General features: G+C 38.3%; 1 protein-coding gene and 1 pseudogene across 2 annotated transcripts in view; one reads left to right on the top strand and one right to left on the bottom strand.

Moving 5' to 3' along the window:
- LOC105493520 (usherin) overlaps positions 1-25,104 on the bottom strand; it is a 789,359-nt gene that overhangs the window by 577,037 nt on the left and 187,218 nt on the right. For both annotated transcript variants that reach the window (XM_024796490.2, XM_011761218.2), the window contains one exon: positions 9,523-9,686. In XM_024796490.2, the coding sequence (XP_024652258.2) occupies positions 9,523-9,686 (164 nt within the window). The remainder of the gene's footprint in view (positions 1-9,522; positions 9,687-25,104) is intronic.
- Positions 5,939-6,767, top strand: LOC105493519 (ADP-ribosylation factor 1 pseudogene; annotated as a pseudogene).

The raw sequence follows: 25,104 nt of genomic DNA on the forward strand, positions 1-25,104 counted from the left end.
TTGGTGTTTTGTCCAGGGGTCCTGAAGCAGCTTCAGAACAATTTAAAAGCAATACGGGTGAAGGACAGTCTTCTGTTACAATACTGGGGAGCTTTAGGCTTCAGAAGTAGGCCTCAGAAAATAGGGTCTATCTCTGTTCTGTTCTGCTTCTACCTGTTCCTTTTTCTCCCCAAGGCAGGCCACAGAAACTAAAAATATACTCTAATCTTCCTCCACCTTTCTGTCTTAGAGCCAGCCATAAGGAAATTCTCTGACCTACCTTGTCTGATTTTGGGTTATGAGACCCTCATTTTTGAAGGGGTCTTGTCCCATACCCTGGAGGAATGAATGCTGCAGAGAGAGGCCAAGAAGACTCTGAATAGGCAGCTTTGCTGGGTTTCCCCACTCAGTAGAATAGTATGAAATCATACTCCCTTTTTCTTTAAATCACATTTCTACATATCTGTCCATGTGTTGAAGGCCAAAAGAATGAGGGTCATGATCAACTCAGTATACCACTGGAGGCTATATGAGTAAACAGCAAGTTCCCATGAAAGCAGGATGTTGGCAAACTGACAAACTGTATCTCCACCCAGAAGGAATGCTGAGGGCAGTCACAACACAGGCACAAGTGTTTCTTGTGATTAGGCAAATCTGAAGCCTGTTAGTAATAATATGAACCTGTGATCAATCAAGCAGCTGACCAAACATTACCTCCTCCCCCCTGCTCTTTCTACCCAATAAATACAAAGGGCTGTGGAAGCTCAGGCAGCTGCCCTTGCTCACGAGAAGCAGGGATCCCCTTCTTCCCATGTTACCCTTCCTTTGAAATACTTTTGTTTATAGTTTTCATTTCTGTATTCATCCCCCTTAGTTCAGTCTTGTAATGATGGTCTCAAGTAGTAACAGTAGTGACTGTCGTAGTGATGGTCTCAAGTGGTAATTGTGGTAGTCTGCCACATCCATGCTTCAGTCATGCTTATCCAATGAAGTTGCTATAAAGGGTCGAGGCAGGCAGATCATGAGGTCAGAAGATCTAGACCATCCTGGCCAACAAGGTGAAACCCCAACTGTACTAAAAATACAAAAATTAGCCAGGCATCATGGCATGCACCTGTAATCCCAGCTACTCAGGAGGCTGAGGCAGAAGAATCACTTGAACCTGGGAGTCAGATGTTGTAGTGACCCAAGATCGCCACTGCACTCCAGCCTGGCAACAGAGAGAGACTCTGTCTCAAAAAAAAAAAAAAAAAGAAAAAAAAAAAAAGGGTCCAAGAGGCCATGGTTGTGGGGCAGGGGGATGGTGGAGGTACAGGGAGAGCTCCAGGTAGTTAAACGCGTGCAAGTTCCTGGAAGGTGGGACACCTAGGGAGAACATGGAAGCTCTGCTCCCCTTTCCACGTGTCTTGTCCTATGCATTGCTTCATCTGTATCCTTTGTAATATCCTGTATCATAAATCAGTAAAAATAAGTGTTTCCTGAGCTCTGTGAGCTGATCTGCCAAATTAATTGAACCCAAGGAGGGAGTCACAGCCACCCCAATCTATAGCCAGAGGGTTACAAGCACAGGCAAAATAACCTGGAGCTTGTGAGTGGTGTTAGAAGTTGTGGGCAGTCTTGGGAACTGAGCCCTCACCTGTGGAATCTGCCACTACTTCCAGGTATATAGTGCAAGAGTTGAACTGGGTTGCAGGATATTAATGCTGCAGAATTGCTTGTTCACCAAAGTAGTCTATGTTGATAGTGGTGTGAGAACAGACGGGGGGAAAAGTTGTTTTATTCTACACAGCACTGAATGTAAAATATATAAAATTCCATGTATTATGAATAGGCTTCCTAAAGACAAAGTCTGATCCTAAGGCAGACAATATTTATATCATATGCTTTAAAATATTCAAACTAGATATATGCTCATTGCTCTCCTTTTGTCTTTTTCTTCTTTGGAATTTGCATTGTTCTATTAACATTCCAACAGTCTATATGCCTATTTAGACATAGGAAAAGAGTAGCAACAATCTCATAATGACACATGAGAAAAGAATTATTTCCGAATAGCACCTTACATTTTTGGATTCATGGATTTTGCATATTTGATATGGTCACGTTGATCGGTTGAACACTGACAATGCATTTGACCCTTTCAGTGGATTTTAATTTAGGGTTTGAAATCCTGTTGTTCTTTGTGGAGCCACAAATATCATAAACTGCCTCATTTATGGCACTCTCAAACAACCTTGCAATTCATGGCAATTTAACATTTTTTAGTGAATATTAGTGATTTCATCTAAAACTCTGCATGCTATCAGGAACACAACAGATTTCAGAGTTAGAGCAATCAAAACTGACCTTCAGATGATTTTCTAAGGCAGCAAAATGCTTTGGGGATGAATGAAAATGAAAGAGAGAGAGATGTTTCACTCCCATGTCAAAGGGTGTAGAAAATGATTTGCATTACATGAAAATTTCCTTGGCAACAAAAGTTCTTCACACACATAGGCTCTTTCCAAACATTTAAGCTGATTACTTGCTATGACCATGTCAACCACAATCTTGTCTGACTCCAGAGCATAAATAAATAGTACCTCTTTGGTATTTAAATTGAAATTTTCTTAAACCAGAAGGTTTAGATGACTTACCAACACTTTTGAGAATATTATTACATCTTGGGCATGAGAAAACTTGACCCTTTATGTGCTTGAAGTAGAATTCCTAGAAAATGTTCACATATTCATTCAATCAAAATTGCCAAGAATGCTATTTGCATATGCCAGACTCCCTTTTATGGAATGAGAGTATAATACTGTGACTAGATCCATCTCTTTGGGAACCACGAGCTTGAATCTCCAGCTTTGGAACTTTGGTAGTTGTATTATTATCGTCAAATATTGATTGGACGCTCTGAGCCTTTTCTCATTTATATTAGGAGAACGATAATGTCTCCCTGTCAAGGTTATTTTGAAGATAAGGGGTGTGTGTGTATGTATGCACATATGTATGTAGGGGTGTGTGTGTGTATGTGTGTATAAAGTAGTTGCTCAATAAATATCACCTTTATTTCCTCTACCCTCCAGTAGGTTGGAAGGCATCCTTGATTCTTACATCCCAAGAATTATAAATGGCTTATTTGGCAATAAATGTGCACAGATAATATATACTAATGGGAAAATTACTTCTATCTTAGTATCCTAATAGAAAAGTGATCACACACGGATCCTGCATGAAACTCATGAGACACTGGAGAGCACATGGCTAAGCATGAAAGGAACAGTGAATAGAAATAACATTGCAGAATTATACTATAGGTTTCCTGGAAACACACAGAAAACAGATAATGTACAAATCTTCATCTCCTTGGTTAAATTTTTATGCATTATAAGTGAAATTGCTTTCTTAATTTCTTTTTCAGATCATTCATTGCTGGCATATAGAAACACAACTAATTTTGTGTGTTGATTTTGTAACATAGAACATTGCTGAATTTGTTTACTAGCTCTAGTAGCTTTCTTGTGAATTCATTTGGATTTTCCACATATAGAATCATATCATCTACAAGTAAAGAACATCAACTTTCTAATTTGGGAGACTTTTGCTTACTTTTTCTTGATTACCTGCTCTGGCTAATATGTGGACATTTTTGTATTATGTCCGATCTTAGATCTCAGTCTTTCATTTTTGAATATGATGTTAGCTATAGGGTCAACTGCATTTTTGCAGAGATGCTTGGGTAATTCAATGGGGAAAGGATAGCATTATTCAACAAATGTTAATGGAACATTTGGATATCTATGTGTCAAAAAATAAAAATGAAATAAAAAGCTTAGATGCTTAACTCATACCATGTATAAAACTCATTCAAATTATTTCATGGATCTAAATGTAAAAGTTTAAGTATAAAACTTTAAAATAATAAAGGAGATTTTTTTTTTTTTTTTTTACATTGAGTCAGCCCAAAATTTCTGAGATAGGACACAAAAACATGACCCATAAAGGAAAATCTTAGTAAATTGACTTCATGAAAGGTAAAACCTTTTGCTCTTTAAAGTATACCATTAAGAAAATGAAAACCAAATCCACAGAATGGGATGACTATTTGCAAGTTTTATCCCAAATTAATAAGGAATTCTTTAACTCAGTAAGAGGACTAACAACTCAACTAAAATACAGGCACAATATTTGAAAGATACTTTGCCAAAAATCACATGAATGACAATACACATGAAAAGATGTTCAACATTAGTCACCAGGAAAAATGCAAACTAAAACCACAACGAGATACTACTACACACTCACTGAATGGCTATAATGAAATAGAGTCAATGCCAAATGTTGCTGAGGCCGTAGAGTAACTGGACCTCTTACAAATTGCTAATGTAAATGTAAAACGATACAGCCGTGTTGGAAAATAATTTGGCAGTTCCTTAAAACATTAAAAATATATTCAGTATACAAACCAGCCTTTTTATTCTCAGGATGTAAAGAGATATAAAGACGAATGTCCACACAGACACTTGTAACCATATGTTCATGGATGCATTATTCATAATAGACCAATACTGAGAACAATCTATGCATCAGCTGATCAATGGATAAACAAAATATAGTATATCCAGAAAATACTACTCAGTAATTAAAAGAATCTACTGAGACATGCAACCATGTGATTGAACCTCAAAAACATTTTGTTAAGAGAAAGAAGCTAGATACAAAAGCCTATACATTGTAAAACGGCTAAATGTTGTATACTTTCATTTATATAAAACTTCTGGGAAAGACAAAATTATCTCATCAAAGACCCTATAACTAGTTTTTTGGGGCTAGAGGTAGGAGTCGTGATTGCCTGGAAATAGGCACAAAGGAACTTTTTTTGAAATGACATAAGTGTTCTACAATTGGATTATAATAATGCTTGCACAAGTATAAATTTACTAAAATCCATCAAACCATATACTTGAAGTGGTTAAATGTGTAATATGTAAATTATACTTTAATAAAGCTGTTAGTAAAAGGAGAGCTAGAAGAGACTCTCTGGTAAGGAGAGATAAAGAAAAATGTGGATATAAAGATGAATAAATAACAATGAGAATAGTGTCAAGAAGACAAACACTATTAAACAATAAGTGGCTAACTGTATACTTGTGTGTGTGTATGTGTATAATTTTAGTTAAGTTCATAGAAGGTTGAACTAACTGTAATATCATTCACTAAGAAAGAATACAGAAAATAGGAATATTTAATTTATGTTAATTCCTGTTTTGCTTCCTCTCAAGAAGCATGGCTATCATTTTGAAAGCATGAAACCAATATTTAAAGGAAAGAAGTGAATCACTCAGTAGGGAAATTGACTATAAGAAAAGGTCTAACTACTTTATTTTAATTCAATCCTCTTGCATTTTGGAAATTAAATCCTAGGATTCCTACCTTGATAGCCCGCCAAAAAAACACAAAAAAACAAAAAACAAATCACAGATGATATTACTAAACTATTGCTAGTGGCCCCTAGAAGATATAATGAGGGTTATAATCCTGCAGTTCCCAAACTGTGTAGTGAGGTACCATGAGAAATTTTAATTTTAAATGAAAGCACTTCTTGACATCTGTGCGATACAGAGAAAAATACTAGCCAGAGGTAGTTCACTGTGTCAACAATAGATAGCACTACGTTCCTTTCAATCTCATCATATCTTTGTGAAGCCAGTTGTTCTGGCTGCTTCTGCTAGGATCCAACACAAGGACCATGTGATTATCAAGCTGGAACAGGAGAGAAGGCTGGCACCCTTCATCCTGATGCCAACATTTACATTTTTCTGCTCCCCTCCTATTATCAGTGTCCGTCACTCTAGCTATGTTTTGACCCCCTTTGAAGACAGGCATGTTGTCTCATTTGTTTCTAATAAATTGCCTCTGCTGATGCTGAGCTTCTAACTTTACACAGTGTTTTTGAAAATTTTGTTAAAAACCTAGGAACGAAACCAACGCCTGGCTCGGAGCAGCAGCCTCTGAGGTGTCCCTGGCCAGTGTCCTTCCACCTGTCCACAACTATGGGGAACATCTTCGCCAACCTCTTCAAGGGCCTTCTTGGCAAAAAAGAAATGCGCATTCTCATGGTGGGCCTGGATGCTGCGGGGAAGACCACGATCCTGTACAAGCTTAAGCTGGGTGAGATCGTGACCACCATTCCCACCATAGGCTTCAACGAGGAAACCGTGGAGTACAAGAACATCAGCTTCACTGTGTGGGATGTGGGTGGCCAGGACAAGATCCGGCCCCTGTGGCGCCACTACTTCCAGAACACACAAGGCCTGATCTTGGTGGTGGACAGCAATGACAGAGAGCGCGTGAACGAGGCCCGTGAGGAGCTCATGAGAATGCTGGCCGAGGACGAGCTCCGGGATGCTGTCGTCCTGGTGTTCGCCAACAAGCAGAACCTCCCCAAAGCCATGAATGCAGCTGAGATCACAGACAAGCTGGGGCTGCACTTCCTACGCCACAGGAACTGGTACATTCCGGCCACCTGCGCCACCAGCGGTGATGGGCTCTATGAAGGACTGCACTGGCTGTCCAATCAGCTCCGGAACCAGAAGTGAATGCGACCCCACTCCCTCTCACTCCTTTTGCCCTCTGCTTTACTCTCATGTGGCAAACGTGCGGCTCGTGGTGTGAGTGCCAGAAGCTGCCTCCGTGGTTTGGTCACCGTGTGCATCGCACCGTGCTGTAAATGTGGCAGACGCAGCCTGCAGCCAGGCTTTTTATTTAATGTAAATAGTTCTTGTTTCCAATGAGGCAGTTTCTGGTACTCCTATGCAATATCACTCAGCTTTTTTTATTTTAAAAAGAAAACTCAACTCACTACTCAGTGCTGAGAGGGGATGTAGGCCCATGGGTACCTGGCCTCCAGGAGTCTCTGTGTTGGGAGAGGCGGACATACCCTTGGCTTTAGAGCTGTGTTGAAATCCATTTTGGTGGTTGGTTTTTAACCCAAACTCAGTGCATTTTTAAAAATAGTTAAGAATCCAAGTCAAGAACACTTGAACACACAGAAGGGAGACCCCACCTAGCATAGATTTGCAGTTTTGGCCTGGATGCCGGTCACCAGCCCAGCTGTTCCCCTCAGGAACATGTGGTGGTGCAGCAGACCACGATCAATTCTGCATGGTCATAGTAGAGATCCCCACAACTCGCTTGTCCTTGGGTCACCCTGCATTCCATAGCCATGTGCTTGTCCCTGTGCTCCCATGGTTCCCAGGGGCCAGGCTGGGAGCCCACAGCCACCCCACTCTCCCGCAGGCCGCCCCACCCACCTTCAGGCAGCCTATGGGAGGCAGGGCCCCATCTGTCCCTCGGTCACCTTGTGGCCAGAGTAGGTCCGTCGTCCCCAACCCTCGTGCTCGCTCAGACACTTTGGCAGGATGTCTGGGGCCTCACCAGCAGGAGCGGTGCAAGCCGGGCAGGCGGTCCACCTAGACCCACAGCTCCTTGGGAGCACCCCACCTCTGTGTGTGATGTAGCTTTCTCTCCCTCAGCCTGCAAGGGTCTGATTTGCCATCGAAAAAGACAACTTTTACTTCTTTCTTTTGTATTTTGATAAACACTGAAGAAGCTGGAGCTGTTAAATTTATCTTGGGGAAACCTCAGAACTGGTCTATTTGGTGTCATGGAACCTCTTACTGCTTTCAATACACGATTAGTAATCAACGGTTTTGTATACTTGTTTTCAGTTTTCATTTCGACAAACAAGCACTGTAATTATAGCTATTAGAATAAAATCTCAACTATTAAAAAATAAAAAAATAAAAAAAAATAAAAACCTAAAACAGATGCAGAAACAACCACAAACAGTTGAAAGACTGTGCTCAGTATGATGTATCATGATTTTAAAGAGATCAAAAACCAAAAGGAATATGTCCAGCGAAGAATCATTAGGAATGTGAAAGTTTTTAAAAATTCTGACAAATCAGAAACACTTGGAAAAAATGTCCAGTTAATAAAATATAAAAGTAAATGTCTACCACTACTAAGAATTGTAGGCTAGCTTTCCAGTGACATGACTATCCAGTTTTGCCTGAGAGATAATTCCCAGACTGTGTCTCAAATGCAAGAAAGAATAGGTAGCAAAAAGTAAAGCAGGTGCCAATATTTTCACAAAATTAGTGGCAGAATCAGTCAGAAATCACTAAGATTAGATATCATAATTTCATAAATGATGATCTACAACTCATATCCAAAAGGAATATGCTAGAATTTTTGTTGCATACAAAACAATCAATTGTATTGCTAATCAATATATGACACATCATAATTAAGTGGCCAATGAAGTCCAGATTTGTGTTTAGACTGTATTTATACATGAAAGGAATTACGATAGTTCCTTCCCAAAAGAAGCATAAATACCTAGCTTTACTTATTCTGAAATCCAGAGGGACTGATGAAATGTGGGATGCTGAAGAGAAGCTACACAGGTACAAAATATCAATACATCTTCTTAATCACTAGCTACGTCCTGCTTTCCATTACCTCAAAATCTAGTACAGTTGTTTTGGAGTCCAATATTCCATTACTTATCTCTCTCCCTCTCCCCTTAAATGTAGATAGCAGAGTTCCAGACATGCTGGTTTGTGATGATCTGTCATGACTTGTGGCGTTTCCTATCATTGTGACTCATGACAGTCTCAGGACACCCCAAGGAGAATATGCATAGCACAATATGTTGTAGAGGGCTCCTACCACATGTTCCCAGCAGGCATTTCTTAGGAATTCTGGAAAAGGTAAGGATGTATGATCTTGAAGTAAATATAGGAAAACGGTCAATATGTTAGGAAATTGTAGAACTGCAGGTGACCTTGTGAGGTCAATGCAAGGAACTGAAAAGTGATGTTGAGAAGTCAAAAGATACTTACATGTAATCTTTGGCTTTAAGGAATTAAAAATATAAATGTGAGAGATATTTAAACGAGTGTAACTTAAAGTAGAAAGAAATATCAATTATAGGGTGAGTAATATGCTGTGGTGGATGATACTAATTATTGTAATATCAATAAACAACTAATGATATAATAGTGCCCATAAACTTTGGGGGATGGAAGAATATCAAACTTATAATAAACAAGAATACACCCTTTATTTGTTAAAAACAAACAAACAACAAACAAACAAACAAAAAACTTACATGGAAATGTCTTTGTGTGGGTGACCAACTATTTTGGTTTAACCAGTACTGTCCTGATTTTACCACTGAAAGTCCTGTGTCCTGGGAAAACCTTTGGTCTGGGAAAACCTAGGACTTTAATCACCTCATTGTTGATTTCATTCCAAAAAACCATTGTAAATTTGCCACTGTGAACATAATTGTATTATCATTTCCAATTGTCTAACCAAGGAAAAGCACACATATTTCACTGAATGTATTTTTTTTTCCATTTCTTACCTACATTCTTCACATTGTACTAAGTCTTTCTGATGAGTTCTAAATGGAGAAATAAAACAATGAGATGCAGTATCCTGTAAGATGCTGCTTCACAAACCAGCACTGAGCCAGAGTTCACTTACTTTTGCTGCAACCCAATAGATTGTTGACATCCAAGTGGCTTGCACTGGGAACACAAGCATCACACTTTGAGCCAGTGACAAATTGTTTACAGAAACACTGGCCTGTGACCAAGTGGCAGGTTTCATTCAAGGCTCCTGAGAGATGACAATTACAAGGCTGACATCTGAAAACAAGACAAATAAACCATCAAAGAGAATAGTGTTTTGATTAATAATTCATAGTATAAGTTACACCTACCCATAAGCATTGTAGAGTAAGATGGTTTATTTTAGCCAACAAATTGAAAAGAATCTTGAGCTAAACAAATATAGAATCAACATAAAATAAAGGAAAATAGAAAAGATGTTTATAAAACTACTGCTCCTGGTAAAACCTGTATAAAGCTTTCTCTTTATAAACTAACTAATAGCAAAAAATATATTATATTGTTTTTTAAAATCCCACAGTATATCTTGTAGATTAGTTTGAATCCATTTGTTCAATTAGGAATACTGTAAATTTTGCTTTTACAAAAGCAGTTCTCCTGTCAGCTAAAAATTTAGATTAGGTACCCATAAAATTATCTTTTCAAGTGACTATCCAATTGCAAAATAGAAAACCAGGGGTAAATCATTGCTCTCCCTAAAAATCTTAAAATTCTATAGTTAGTTCTATGAAGACTAAATTTCACTAAGAAAGTTGCTTGAGGAAGACAGGTTCAAATATTGTTGATGCCTTAATACGGGTTATATTTCATCTTCTATTTTATGAACTAAACTTATCTGTCCACAATGGTTGGAGAATACAGTATTATTCTGATTTATGAAAAGATGCAAATGATGTGAACATAATAAGATAACTTTACTGCAGCTTAAATTTCTTGGATCCAAAGTTGCCTGTAAAAATACCAGTAGTGGCATTTTGCCACAATAGAAAATAAAATTTGTTCCCTCACAGTGAATTATTCAAACATGTAGCTTATGCCAATGGCACTGATTAGGATAAGCAATGTTAGTGCCATGAGGTATTAGAGAAGCAAAACAGCAGATGTAAGAAGACCACTCACCATTAAAAAGGTACTCTCCTTGTGGTATGTTTAAAATGTCAAAAGGATTCACCTATATATTCTAATAAAGATGCTGAATGGACGGAGTTACTTTTCCCCACTGCAATTTTTACAGTGTGATCTCTTGAGTAATCATTCAACACCCTTAAAAAGGCTGATAAAAGCTAAGACTGCCAAATAAGCTGCAAATTTGTTTTATGGACTAATATCCCCTTGGGAATAAATAAAGTACAGTTTTTCTTGAAAACCACTGTACTGTAGTTTGCCCTTTTTATGGTCATGATAAAAGGACATTTTCCCCCTTCAAACAACTGTATTAGGTCTTTTATCTATACACATTATATCAGAATTTCATTTCATGTAGATGTTTTGTTTAGGTTAAGTTTTAGAGCTGAGAAAAGTATGTATTATAATTAAAATGGAATTATAGATGCAAAAAATTTGATTTGCTCTTAATTTCATTATATGCTGTTATGTAGAGTCTATTGTTTATAGGCTTTTAATATAATTTTAGTGAGCATAAACAATAAGAGAAAAGCTTCTCTCAATGTGTGTGTGTGTGTGTTTGTGTATATATGTATAACTGCACCACTCATGTGTGTCTCTTGAGTATTTCAGTTTTTATTACCATTCACTCCTGAGACAATCACACTTATTTTACATATAATACATTTAGAATAATAGCTTCCAGTGTATAACATAATTCCGTTCTTTGGTGTAGTTCTATTTTTTTCCATCCAAAGCATGCAGTGTTTTGAGCAATTAAATGTGTCTGTTCTTGATTTCATAGTCTCTTTTCCAAGCCATTGTTATAGTCAACTTATCTGACTTGTTATAATCGCTTGACTTCAGTAAGAATTTTTCCTAAATGAAGTTCACGGGAGAAGACTTTTCTGAACATTGTAGTTTGTTTTTACCCCAAAGGACACTGGGGATAATTTTGTAATTAAGGATTAAGTAAAATGATTCCTTTAGATTTCTCAGCCACTCAAATATAATTTTAAACATTTCCAAGACTCTTTAGCAGATAAGCTACAAGTTTGATGTCATTTTATAAGTTATCCCTCCTCAAGAGTACCTCCTAAATGAAATATATTTCACATTTATTGAAACAAAATTATACATAATAAAGGAAAAGACATTTTAAGCTTAGAAAGAGAAACACCAAACTAAGATGAATTGCAATATTGATTTTGCCAGGATAAATGGTTTTTGTAATATTAATATAAAGAAACCTTTATTACACTGACTCTCTTGGTACAGCCAGAGCTTCTCCCGCAATCTGTTTAAAATCTTCATTTTTCATCCTTATGGGAAAACCTCTCTTGCTAAATGGATTTCATAAAGAGTAATCTGTCAAGATTTATATAGATAAACAATTTATGATGTTTATTGACCAGTTCATTATGGTAAACAAAACAGGAGTAAAGCATCGCTAATCTCTGCCAGCAGTTTGCTATGATAGTACTCTTTGGACCCTTACATAACTCAGTATTTACTGGTTACAATGGGAAAGAAGTTGGCCTCTGTCTCCTAAATCACAAATTTATATACTTTCCTTTCCTAGGAGTTTCTTCCAGTTGTGGAAACAGTGAGAGAAAGTGTTATCCTAATTATTACTGTTGAAGAAACCTAACTATTAATGAAAGGAATATGTTTCAGTAATGCACGTCATTGTCAGAAAATTCATCATCTGAGGGAGAACTACTGTAGGAGGCCCAGAGATATATCCCAAGATATATAGGTCACTTTATTGACATTTCTCTTTGTACACCCCTCCTCTGTCTGGGTCCTCAGCTCATGGGTACTATCAAATTGATTTAAATATTGATTGACATAAATAACATTCATTGAGGGCCAGCTATGTTCCAGGACTGGAATAAACATCAAGGATATAGAGATGAATCATATAGAATTGCCCCCGTCCTCAAGGAGCTCACAATCTCGTATGCAAGATAAAATGGAAAGAGCATTAATAAAGATGTATCCAGACTCCAAAGGTCCAGAAATGGGGTAACTCACCTAGTCTGGTAGCAGAAGAAGGGATGGGAAGGGTAATTTTAAGGAAGAGTCTTGGAGGAGATGCTTGGGCTAAATGTTAAAAGATGAGTAGAAATAAGCCAGGTAAGTCGGGGAGGGGCAAAAATAGAGAAAAAAATAAAAAGTAAAACAAGGTATGAAATTTCAAGCAGCTCAGTACTCTTGGATGTAAATTCAGAATGGGAAATGGTGATAGGTAAACCTGGAAAGGTGAGCAGAAGTAAGATCATGCTACCTTGGGGCAGTGGCAAGGAGCAATGGAAATGAGCAGGATAGACCTGAGAAATGTTAAGTAAAATTGGTAGAATGGGATGCCGAATTGAAAAGAGAAGGGAGAATAGGTATAGAGTTACTCCTGGTCTTCTAACTTGTTGACAGGGATGATGAGACATCATTCAACATAAAGAATGAAGGAGAAAGAGAACTCCAATTGCTAAGGGATTTTAGATAAGGATTATTAATAAACAAAACAGAAAGAGACTTCAAGGCAAATTGGCAAAATTGGGCCGAGTTTTTTTGTTTGTTTCTTTTTGTTTTTTTTTCCATCAGTGCCTAACACAAAGACTAGCACACAGTAAGGATTAGCTAAATATTGTCGGATACAGGAATTGATTGTGAATAAAGCACCAGGGAAGCTTTAGACTTAGGATAGGACACCAGAGATTAATCCAAACATGGTTTGTAGCTCCAATAACAGGTTAGCTCTTTTGAGCCCCTTTTTATTGGCTTAACTCTGTCCCCCTGGCTAACCTCACTCCCAGGGAATGGACAGCTTTCTTTAAGAGCTGGTCTCTGTTCAGATTCTCTTAGACCAGTGTTCTCAGTTCACAGAATTCGGTGAGTGCTACAGTGCCCTCTAGGGGAGTTTGGTTTTCCCCGATTAACAGTGGAGTTGTGGTTTCATTGAGCTTCTTAGTTTCCCTTTAGTTACAGCCTATTAACAACATCTTTATTCTCTTGGAGGTGGAATTAGAATTATAGGAGAGGGATTTGAGGCTTGAGCATCCATGTTGTGTGAGCTGAAAGCCATACTTACATGACTTATTGAACAAGGAAATACGAGTGTCTCAACTGAAAGGGAGAAGTTAACAGTGTGCAAACCCACCCTTTTTGGCGAATTTCCCATGCACAAATAGAGAAACTCATAAGAGCTGGACCAGGGGCAGTGACTCCCTTGCATCCAGGCAATAGTGACAGCTAAGTCCAGGCAGCTTGCTTAGCAAGGTTCTGATCTGAGAACACTATCTCTTTCTCCTTTGTTGACACTCCACAAATTTATGCAAATACCTAAAGAACTGTAAGATATGATAGCAGAATCAATTTTTTAAAGTGCTCTCAGAAAGAAGAGAGATTTCACTTATTCTCTATGGTCTCAGAAGGCAGAAATAAGACTAGGCAAGAAAGTCAAGAGACTGCAACTTTTTGGTCAATATAAATAATATATTTCTATTTGTTGCAGAATTACAGTTGTTTGAAATAAACATGAGCTACTTCATGAGATAGTGGGGTCCTTTTAGTTCCATGTTTTGGAGCAGAAGCTGAATGGCCATTCACCAGTTATTCTGAAAAGGTGATTTATGCAGAGAAATGTATAGGGTAGAGTTTAACCAAAATTACTTTTAAGGTTCTTTCCCAGTCTATAAAGTTATGATTCTATTATGCTTAGTGAGAATAAGTAATTTGCCCAAGGTGACAGTAAATCTAGTTACAAGGTCAGCAATCTTCATCTATAAAGGATGAGATAGTAAATATTTTAGGCTTTGCAGGCCATGTGAACTCTATTGTAACTCACCTCCGCTGCTGCTGCTGTAGTAGTAAAGTAACCACAGAAAATATGTAAAGAATTAACATTGTTGTGCTCCAATAAAACTCTATTTACATAAACATGTGGCAGACCCCCAGGCTATAGATTGCTACACTCTGGCAGAGCAGGTCATATTATGCTCACCCCAACAATATCCAGGTTCTAATCCCCCAAACTTGTGAATGTTACCTTACTTGGTAAAAGGAATTTGCAGATCTGGTTAAGGATTTTGAGATGGGGAGATTATCCTGGATTATCTAACAATGCCCAATGTAATCTAGGGTCCTTATAAAGGAAGGCAGGAGGGTAAAAGTCAGAGAGAAAACATGTAAGGACATAAGCAGAGGTCCAAGGAAACACTGCTCTGCTGGCTTTGAAAATGAAGGAAGGAGCCATGAGCTAAAGAATGTGCGCAGGGCACAGTGACTCACGCCTGTAATCCCATCACTTTGGGAGGCCGAGGTGGGAATTCAAAACCAAACTAGCCTGACCAACATGGAGAAACCCTATCTCTACTAAAAATACAAAATTAGCTGGGGGTGGTGGTGCCTGCTTATAATCACAGCTACTCGGGGGGCTGAGGCAGGAGAATCATTTGAACCCAGGAGGCAGAGGCTGTAGTGAGCAGAGATTGCACCATTGCACTCCAGCCTGGGCAACAAGAGCAAAACTCCATCTCAAAAAAAAAAAAAAGAAAAGAAGGAAAGAAAAAAAAAGAAAAGAAGAAAGGAAGAAGAAAGGAAGAAAGGAAGGAAGGAAGGAAGGAAGGAAGGAAGGAAGGAAGGAAGGAAGGAAGGAAGGAAGGAAGGAAGGAAGAAAGAAAGAAAGAAAAAAAGAAAGAAAGAAAGAAAGAAAGAAAGAAAGAAAGAAAGAAAGAAAGAAAGAAAGAAAGAAAGAAAGAAAGAAAGAAAGAAAGAAAAGAAAGAAAGAAAGAGCAGGTGGTCTCTAAAAGCTGGGAAAATCAAGGAAATTTTTTTTTCCTAGAATCTGCAGAAGAAATACAGGCCTGATTTTAGCCTAGTGAAACTCATTTAGAGCCTCTGATTTCCAAAACTATAAGATAATAAAATTTCATGTTGTTTTAAGCCACTGAGTTTGAGGTAATTTATTCCACCAGTAATAGGAAGCTACTATATCTGGTCTAGCGGAAAAGACAAAACTGAAACCTGGATATTCTGATGTCCAATTGCGTGTTATTCCTATTACATCACACTGAATAAATGCTACTAATACATAAAAACTGATACTTCTTATTGGATCGTATATCATGTAAATTAAGGGAGAATATATGGTTTGGCAGCCACAGGAGATTGCAAAAATCGCAACTCTTCACCTCTCCCTCTGTGCAGGTCCTTTGCAGCTAACTGTATAGTTAGTTCTATCCATCACAAAGGAGAGTTTGTTTATTCCCCACCACTTCCAAACGTGGTCAAGCCTCGTGCCTTGCTTTGGCCAGTAGAATAAGGCAAAAGTAACATCCTGGTGGCTCAGGCCTCAAGTGTCTTTGCATGTTTCTGCTTTCTTTCTTGGAAATCTGCCACTACCTTGTGAGAAAGCCCTGCCTTGGCTGCCAGATGATGACAGGCTTGTGGCCCATTTACCCTGTCACCCCAGATGACAGCCAGCTGTCTGACAAAGAGTCACTGAGGAGAGGGAATCTATGAGGCACACTCCCTAATTTTTCCATTATCACACCATAAAAGGAAATCAGTTGACAAGAAAGTTATCTGCTTTCATTTGAAGTCATTGACCTGGTTCTCAGAGAAAAGACCAACTGAGATCAATCAGAAAAAAGGCCTGTGAAAAGATTACTGGACCAAATCTATAACCTAGTGCTGAAATGTAGAACATGTGCAGTAAAACCAAAAATAATCTGGGTATAGAAGAACTTCCCTGTATTTATGCTCCAAAAGTCCGAGCCTTTATTCTCCCTAACCAGCCTTGGTGTCCTACCCTCTATGGACAACTTCAGTGTGTGTCAGCTAGTAAATGGGACAAATAGTGACACTACTAACTCCTTTAGGCTTAAAACAAGGTAACATAGAATATAGAGAGGGTACATCATTAGGGAAGAAACTTTTGGGAGTTGTGATGTGTGGTTGTTATGTAAGACAACTGTGGGGTACCAGATGAACTGGAGCAGTCCTGGGGGCTATGGGGCAGAGCAACAGGTCAACTTGAGGATAGTGCCAGTAAGTGCAGGGTGTCAAATACGGGTCTCCACTACCAACTGAGATGAATTAAATATGGTCCATTTTTGTCTCATTGTTTTTGGGTTAGACAAACACTGTATACTTTTTTGCATTATTGATTTTTCAGTGGGCAGATTTTTTTTTTTTTTTTGCTTCATTGTTTTCGATACTGATTAAATCATGTTTGCTTTATGTGTCAGAGGTAAATGGAGTAATGTTTGCACTAGGATCAGCTTTTTTAAATCCATGCCCCCTTTTTACTGGTAACTTTTGAAGAATAAAGTTTATTTTGAAGAATAAACTTTCTGCTTGGTCACAGAAAGTTGTTGTGTTGCATGGATTTTTGTTGTTGGTTGTGTAGTTTAGGGTCAAGGTCTGTTTTATTTTATTTATTTTGCCCTTGGGAATACAAAAAAATGTGTAGAAAATAAACTAAGAGAAAACAATATAGCAAACCTTGTTGCATCCAACAAATAGAGCATGAGGAAGGTAATGAATATGTGAACTAGACAGATAAGGAGGTGAGGTTATTTTCCAAATTGATGAAGAAGTAACGTGATACTTGTATCTTCCCCTTTCATAATAAGATACTTACAATCTACTGTATATTTTGAAAATTAATATTTTAATTTCCATTTGTTATAACTGCATTGTAATTTTTATAAATGTAAACATTTCTATTTGTAACAACCTACCACAGTGCCTAGATTTCAAAGTAGATTCAATTGATTTGCAATCTACTCTGTTTTCAAAAAAATTGTTTTAACATCAGGTCATAGCTGTTTCCCTATACTGCATATCTGTATACATTTACACTACGTGTGATTTTTTTCCTTTAAGAAACGAAAATTTCTTATACTTGATGGAATCCCATATATCTTAGCCAATTGTTACATATTTTCAATATAGCTAATGTTAGTGTATACACAATAACAACCAGAAGTAAAAAAAAACAGATTTAAGAACAGTATAATTCAAAAGAGGAGTGAAAAAACATAAAAAGAGAAAACCCATTTTTATCTCTTTTCAATGTTGAACGAAAGTCCAAACTCAAGCAATTCTTGTTGTCATATTTTAAAATATCTTTCTCCATGCCCTTCTGTGCTACAGGATTTCCTCTGTAATGATTATCAAAGTTGAAGTGAAAAGAGACAGCTGAATTCATCAGTAGGATAGGAGGGTCAAGTCACCAGCATTCCACACGACTGATTTAGTAAGAGACAAATCTTGCTGATCTCCTTGGGTCTCATATGGCCATGGAAAGCTTTATTCTTTCTATTCTTTTTAGAGAGTAGCTCTTCTTTCCATAGCACTTTCCAGCAGTAGCCCGTAGGCTCATTCTACTTAACAACAGAGCCAATTCTGCCAGACCTGAGAAGAATCTAAGCCCCACTCAAACTTGGGAAGTTTGGACTCAAATAATTATTTGGAGTTTTATGTCTTTTTCACCAAGATGATGATAGCATGAGATGGCATGAGACTAATTTTTATTTGGGGGGAGATGAGGAAGTAATGGTTAGTTCTGTGCTGACTATATTAAAAATGAAATGCACGAGGGACTTGCAAGCGTAAACCTCAGAGAGACAGCTGGCTACAGGCCTAGAGTTCATGGCAGGCATGATCATATGTTTGAGAGCCATTAACATGTATGTAGTGATTGAAATCAGGGACACAGTTGTGGAAATTGAAAGGACATATTAAAAAGGAATAACCAACAAAAGAGATAGAAAACAAATAAGAGAAGTAGAATCTCAGAAGCCAAAGGAAGAGGTAATTTTAAGAAATAAAGCGAAACAATAAAATGACCAGCACATTGAAAAACCGTGAGTCATGAGAAGCAATCATAAATCAGTTTTACTTTTGTCTCTTACTAAATGTATAATATGGAGCTAATTCCACCATGTTCCATGTGGATATAAAATGAGTTAGTCACATGGCTTTTCTGGTCTTTCTCAGGCAATAGAATGTCCTACAGTTACTTTACATTGCAAAATACAAATTCAATTCAGAAAATAGAATGTCTAATCCTGTATATTAGTCAACACTCCAATCTTTATTTAAAGAACAGACATTTTCAAGAACATACTTCTCTCCCTTTCATCTAGCTAGGACATGATGAAGGCAGCAAGGCTATGACCAGAGAAGGTAGATTGGTTAGCCTGCCCCCTCATGTAGAGCCTGCAGGAAGGGTAGAAACTCAATGGACTAGCACCACCCAAAGCAGTCTATTGTTTCTGGTCCTGCATATACATAAAACTGACTTATCACTGACAGTAGTACCTTCCTGACTTCTTCATTCATCTTTCTCACTATCAGGTATCACTCGCCTTTTGTTTTAGTGCAGTCAGATGCATTTTCTTTTTGACTGGTTGCTTATTAATTCTGTAGCCCACAGGAATCTTGTCCTTTTCTCTACACAGGCCCCTTTGTCTTCTAAGTGGTACTTTGAGCACACACTAAGACAACCTAACCCTGTCTCTCTTCCTTGTGGTCTTCGTCTGGCCATGAGAAATACATAGTCTTCCTTGTCATGATGAACTCTGGGAGTATAAGATATGGTGCTGGGAAAATTGGCTAGCCATAAGTAGAAAGCTGAAACTGGATCCTTTCCTTACTCCTTATACGAAAATTAATTCAAGATGGATTAGAGACTTAAATGTTAAACCTAATACCATAAAAACCCTGGAAGAAAACCTAGGTAATACCATTCAGGACATAGGCATGGGCAAGGACTTCATGTCTAAAACACCAAAAGCAATGGCAACAAAAGCCAAAATTGACAAATGGGATCTAATTAAACTAAAGAGCTTCTGCACAGCAAAAGAAACTACCATCAGAGTGAACAGGCAACCTACAGAATGGGAGAAAATTTTTGCAATCTACTCATCAGACAAAGGGCTAATATCCAGAACCTACAAAGAACTCAAACAAATTTACAAGAAAAAAACCAAAAACACCATCAAAAAGTGGGCAAAGGATATGAACAGACAGTTCTCAAAAGAGGACATTCATACAGCCAACAGACACATGAAAAAATGCTCATCATCACTGGCCATCAGAGAAATGCAAATCAAAACCACAATGAGATACCATCTCACACCAGTTAGAATGGCAATCATTAAAAAGTCAGGAAACAACAGGTGCTGGAGAGGATGTGGAGAAATAGGAACACTTTTACACTGTTACTGGGACTGTAAACTAGTTCAACCATTATGGAAAACAGTATGGCGATTCCTCAAGGATTTAGAACTAGAAGTACCATATGACCCAGCCATCCCATTACTGGGTATATACCCAAAGGATTATAAATCATGCTGCTATAAAGACACATGCACACGTATGTTTATTGCGGCACTATTCACAATAGCAAAGACTTGGAATCAACCCAAATGTCCATCAGTGACAGATTGGATTAAGAAAATGTGGCACATATACACCATGGAATACTATGCAGCTGTAAAAAAGGATGAGCTTGTGTCCTTTGCAGGGACATGGATGCAGCTGGAAACCATCATTCTCAGCAAACTATCGCAAGAAGAGAAAACCAAACACCACATGTTCTCACTCATAGGTGGGAACTAAACAATGAGATCACTTAGACTTGGGAAGGGGAACATCACACACTGGGGCCTATCATGGGGAGGGGGAGGGATTGCATTGGGAGTTATACCTGATGTAAATGACGAGTTGATGGGTGCTAACGAGTTGATGGGTGCAGCACACCAACATGGCACAAGTATCCATATGTAACAAACCTGCACGTTATGCACATGTACCCTAGAACTTAAAGTATAATAATAAAAAATAATAATAATAATAATAATAAAAAGATATGCAGGGCACTGTCTTCCAACTTACCTATCCAAATCTAGCTAGACTGTTTCTTGTCAGTTAGATTTGCCAGATCTAAGATAGATATCAATGCACTGGTCTCTCCAACTGCAGGAGACACATGTCACCTTTCAAAGGATCAAATAAGACCTCTTCACTGGACTCAAGTGGAAAGCACCACCAACCCCTCCCTTTTTCCCACCAGTGAAACCTTTTCCCTCATTCTATCTTTTCCTTAATCTATTTTTATTTATTATATCTCTTTATACACCTTGTCTTTGATTTGCATGAGAATTTAATAGTCACATAACTAGTTCTTGAATGTCTACATGTTGCAAGTTCTGCTAATGTATGTATCATGCATGGTGAATAAAGAATGAATGAGAAAGAAACGAAATGAAGAAGAAAAAATCTGCTGCTCTTTTATTGTTTAAATCATGTTTTCTTGAATCATAGTGCTCTTTTTAAATCTTAGTAAGTGAATGAAGAGTGAGAGATTAGACAATAACTTTCAGGGCTCATAAAGCAGGGCAGAATCAAGGGAAGGAGGTTGTAGAATGAATAGCATTTTTGTAGACAGCTATGATATTATCCATAGAGAGATGTTTGAGTTAAAATAAAGGGAGGATTTGATGGAGCAAAGATCATGGAAGGGAGGAACAAGAGTAGGAAAACAGGAAGGGATTATATCAAGAACCGCGAACAGGTTATTTTTAGATAAAAATACACATGGTTTTCTTCTAAGAGTAGATAAAAAAATTAAAAATGTGTGACAATGTAGACAAGCTGGAGGTGGAGAAGAGATAATCTGGAGATACTTATATCTGGTTTTATTTTGTCTATGAGCAGAGGGCCAGATTATCTGCAAGGGCAAGAGCATAGAATTAAAACTGAGGAGACTGGCAGGAGCTTAAAAGGAGAAAGAAAGTAAATTGATAAGAAGTATATACACGGTAGTGCTTCACATCAGCATAGGTACCTGATCTTTCCCCAAGTCCTCACAGATCAGGGCAGGTATAGGGTGATCATCCCTGGAGCTGACCCCACAGTACAGCAGAAGGGAGTCTGCAATCAGGTACTCAAAAGGGTCAGAATAAAAAAGGTTTTGCCTCAGGCTAAGAGAAGACAGTGAAGTTAGGCATGGGGTTGATCAAAAGAGGAGTAAGTAGGGATAATGGGCTAAAGATGAAGAGAAGTTAAGGAGCAGGTTATGTGAGGCTTCCAGGGTCAATTGGAGTTGGAAAGATATGATATATCCATAGAATAGCATTCATGGGATTAGGAAGATTTGAGAAATAGAGAAATTATAAGTGATCACAAAATCCAGAGTGTAGCCATAGAAATGGGTTGTTGGAGTGGGAAGTGAATGAAGAGGCCGAAGAACTGCATCGGTACATTTCAAAGTCGTTTAAAATAATGGCAGGAGTTAGAAAAGGGGGAAAAATAGAATCCCTCTCCTGGAACTAGAAAGATAAGAACAAAGGGGATTGATATGGTTTGGCTGTGTCCCCACCCAAATCTCATCTTGAATTGTAACTCCCACAATTCCCATGTGTTGTGGGAGGAGCACAGTGGGAGGTGATTGAATTATGGGGCAGGGTCTTTCCCCTGCTATTCTCATGAGAGTGAGTAAGTCTCACAAGATCTGATGGTTTTACAAAGGGGAGTTTCCCCGCACAAGCTTTCTTCTCTCTGCCACCACGTGAGACATGTCTTTCACCTTCCACCACAATTGTGAGGTCTTCCCAGACATGTGGAATTGTAAGTCCAATAAACTTTCTTTTGTACATTGTCCAGTCTCATGTATGTCTTAATCAGCAGCATGAAAACGGACTAATACAGGGATGGAAGAAAAGTGCTACCATTTCCAAGGACAATTTGTAATTTTAAAAAGGTAATTCTCACCACCCCCATCAATATAACAGTAGTCAACTAATATGTAAAGATATCCAATCTCATTTATATAAAACTTGTGGATCTTTTTGTTTAAAACATACGCTTGGCTTGGCCTGGCGCGGTGGCTCAAGCCTGTAATCCCAGCACTTTGGGAGGCTGAGGCGGGCAGATCACGAGTTCAGGAGTCCAAGACCAGCCTGACCAACATGGTGAAACCCCGTCTCTACTAAAAATACAAAAAAAATTAGCCAGACACGGTGGCATGCACCTGTAATCCCAGCTACTCAGGAGGCTGAAGCAGGACAATCCCTTGAACCTGGGAAGCAGAGGTTGCAGTGAGTCGAGATCGCGCCACTGCACTCCAGCCTAGGCAACAGAGTGAGACTCTGTCAAAAAAAAGAAAAGAAAAGAAAAAATCCCACACTTACTCTGAATCTTTCATATTTTTAGAAATCTACTCAGCTCCTCACACTTTAGCTCTATTCTCTAGACTCCAACCTGCCCTCATTCTTTTTGTGTATCTGAAGTCTGCTTTCTCTCTCTCTCTCTCTCTCTCTCTCTCTCTCTCTCTCTCTTTCTGAGACAGGGTCTCACTCTGTTGCCCGGGCTGGAGTGCAGGGGCACAATCTTGACTCACTGCAGCCTCGACCTTACAGTCTCAAGCAGTCCTCCCACCTCAGCCTCCCAAGTAGTTGGGACTACAGGCAAGAGCCACTGCACCTGGCTAACTTTTTATTTTTTATAGAGATGGGGTTTTGCCATGTTGCCCAGGCTGGTCTTGAACTCCTGGACTCAAGGGATCTAGTCACCTTGGCATCTCAAATTCCTGGGATTACAGGAGTTAGCCACAGTACTCAGACTGAATTCTGCTTTCTTTATTGTAACCTCAGTACCTTCTAAAAATGTAACTTATACCCACTTCTTTGATCCTTCCTATTCCTTATCGATTTATGTAAACATTTCAATCCACCTTCTAACCCAGGGAATCTAGCTCCAGTGCTAGTCAGGCCTACTGCAGAGTGACAGGAGATGGAACAGTAGTTTTTAAGCAATTCTTGTTACTGGACTAAAGTAAGGTGGGGAGTAACAGTGAGATAGATAATGGGAGAGGAACAGAATGGGGTAAAAGTCTCAGCCTTGAATTTAAGAATATTGAAGGGTAGAGGAAGCAATGTAATAAAGGAAATCAGATCTCACTTAAAGAAAAAAAGTTAATTGAAAAAGCTGAGACAATCAGACATCCCTAGGTCACTGGACAGGCATTTTGCTGATAACCCTGGGAAGACTAACAAGGGGGATGAGTAGAACAAAAATGGGTAATGAATGTCACAAAATGGCATTGATGGGCACGAATGTTGCAAGGAGGACGGTGGATTGGGGAGGATATTTTTCTCCTGGTAAATGTGGTCAGAACTATGAAAAAGACAGAGGTGGCCAGGAGTGAAACAAACCAGCCCAAGAGTTCCAACTGGGGAATCTGTAGAATATTCTTTCAAAAGAGTCACACATAGGAGATAGTATGTGCAGTGATTGGCTCCTATTTTACCATCAAAATCCTGACAGTGCTTTTAAGATTTACTGTGCTATGTGCTTTCTATATTCATTTAAGTTATTTATAATAACATTAGTAGAAAAGAGTCACGATGCTCTCAGACTATCAAGATAACAAGTGGAGTGTCACAGATTAAAATATATGTATGTCTGTATTTCATGAAAACAAAAATTATTTTAATAAAAATGTTAAATGATTTTTCTAGTTTTTAAAAATCACATCAAATTTTAAAAGAAAGTCACAATGAACTAGTTTAAGTTCCTTTTCAGTAATTACCCTGTCACCTGTCCACCCTCTAATGGAGGTGTTAATGAGGAGTGGAGCAGCCAAAAGGCAGGCAGCAGGGGGGCAATGAGTTTAAAAGAGCCCAGATAATCACAAACCCTGAAATAATTAGCCATTATATTTATAAATACACACATATTGAGAAACAGATTTGACTGGTTTTATCACATGCTTTCGGAGTTCAGCACACACTACTAGCTTCTCAGGGATAGGCACTTCAAAGAATTCATAGATTTAGTCCAGACTTTAGACAAGTGCATAATCTCTCCCTCCCTCTCTCTCTCTCTTTCTCTCTCTCTCTCTCTCTCTTCTCTCTCTCTCTCTCTCTCTCTCTCTCTCTCTCTCTCTCTCACACACACACACACACACACACGGAACTGGCATTATAGCACATCTTCAAAAATACAGCAACAAACACAAATGAGTAAAGGCAAATGGCCACAGACACCCAGAGAATAAGAAGTAGAATATTAAAGAGAGTGTAACTTTCAAAAGTGATTTACTTTCATAATATACTTTACACACTGAAAAAAATCATGTCGCAGAATACAAAGCTATGTTTCTTATCTGCCAGTCTTTAAAGCTAAATTAGAAAGGCAAGGAAAATGTAAATAAATGCAATGAACTAATATGCAATAAATTCAAGGGCAATGAAGAACAAAGCATATACATATATCCCGCATACATACATATATAAAAAATATATATATATTATATATATAGAGAGAGAGAGAAAGTATGTGTGTGTGTATCTTCTTCTTCAGATATGTCTTTTCCTGTCTTTCTCCACATCCAGACTCACAGTTTTTTGAGGGAAAATATATTTTATCTCATTCAACATTCCCAGATGCTCGGATAGGGACACATCTATCAATATATAGCAACCCACTCTAGAAAATATTCAAAGATTAGCATATATTAAGTAAATGCAGATGT

This window comes from Macaca nemestrina, chromosome 1, assembly GCF_043159975.1.
Source record: "Macaca nemestrina isolate mMacNem1 chromosome 1, mMacNem.hap1, whole genome shotgun sequence".
In the NCBI taxonomy this organism is placed as follows: domain Eukaryota; kingdom Metazoa; phylum Chordata; class Mammalia; order Primates; family Cercopithecidae; genus Macaca; species Macaca nemestrina.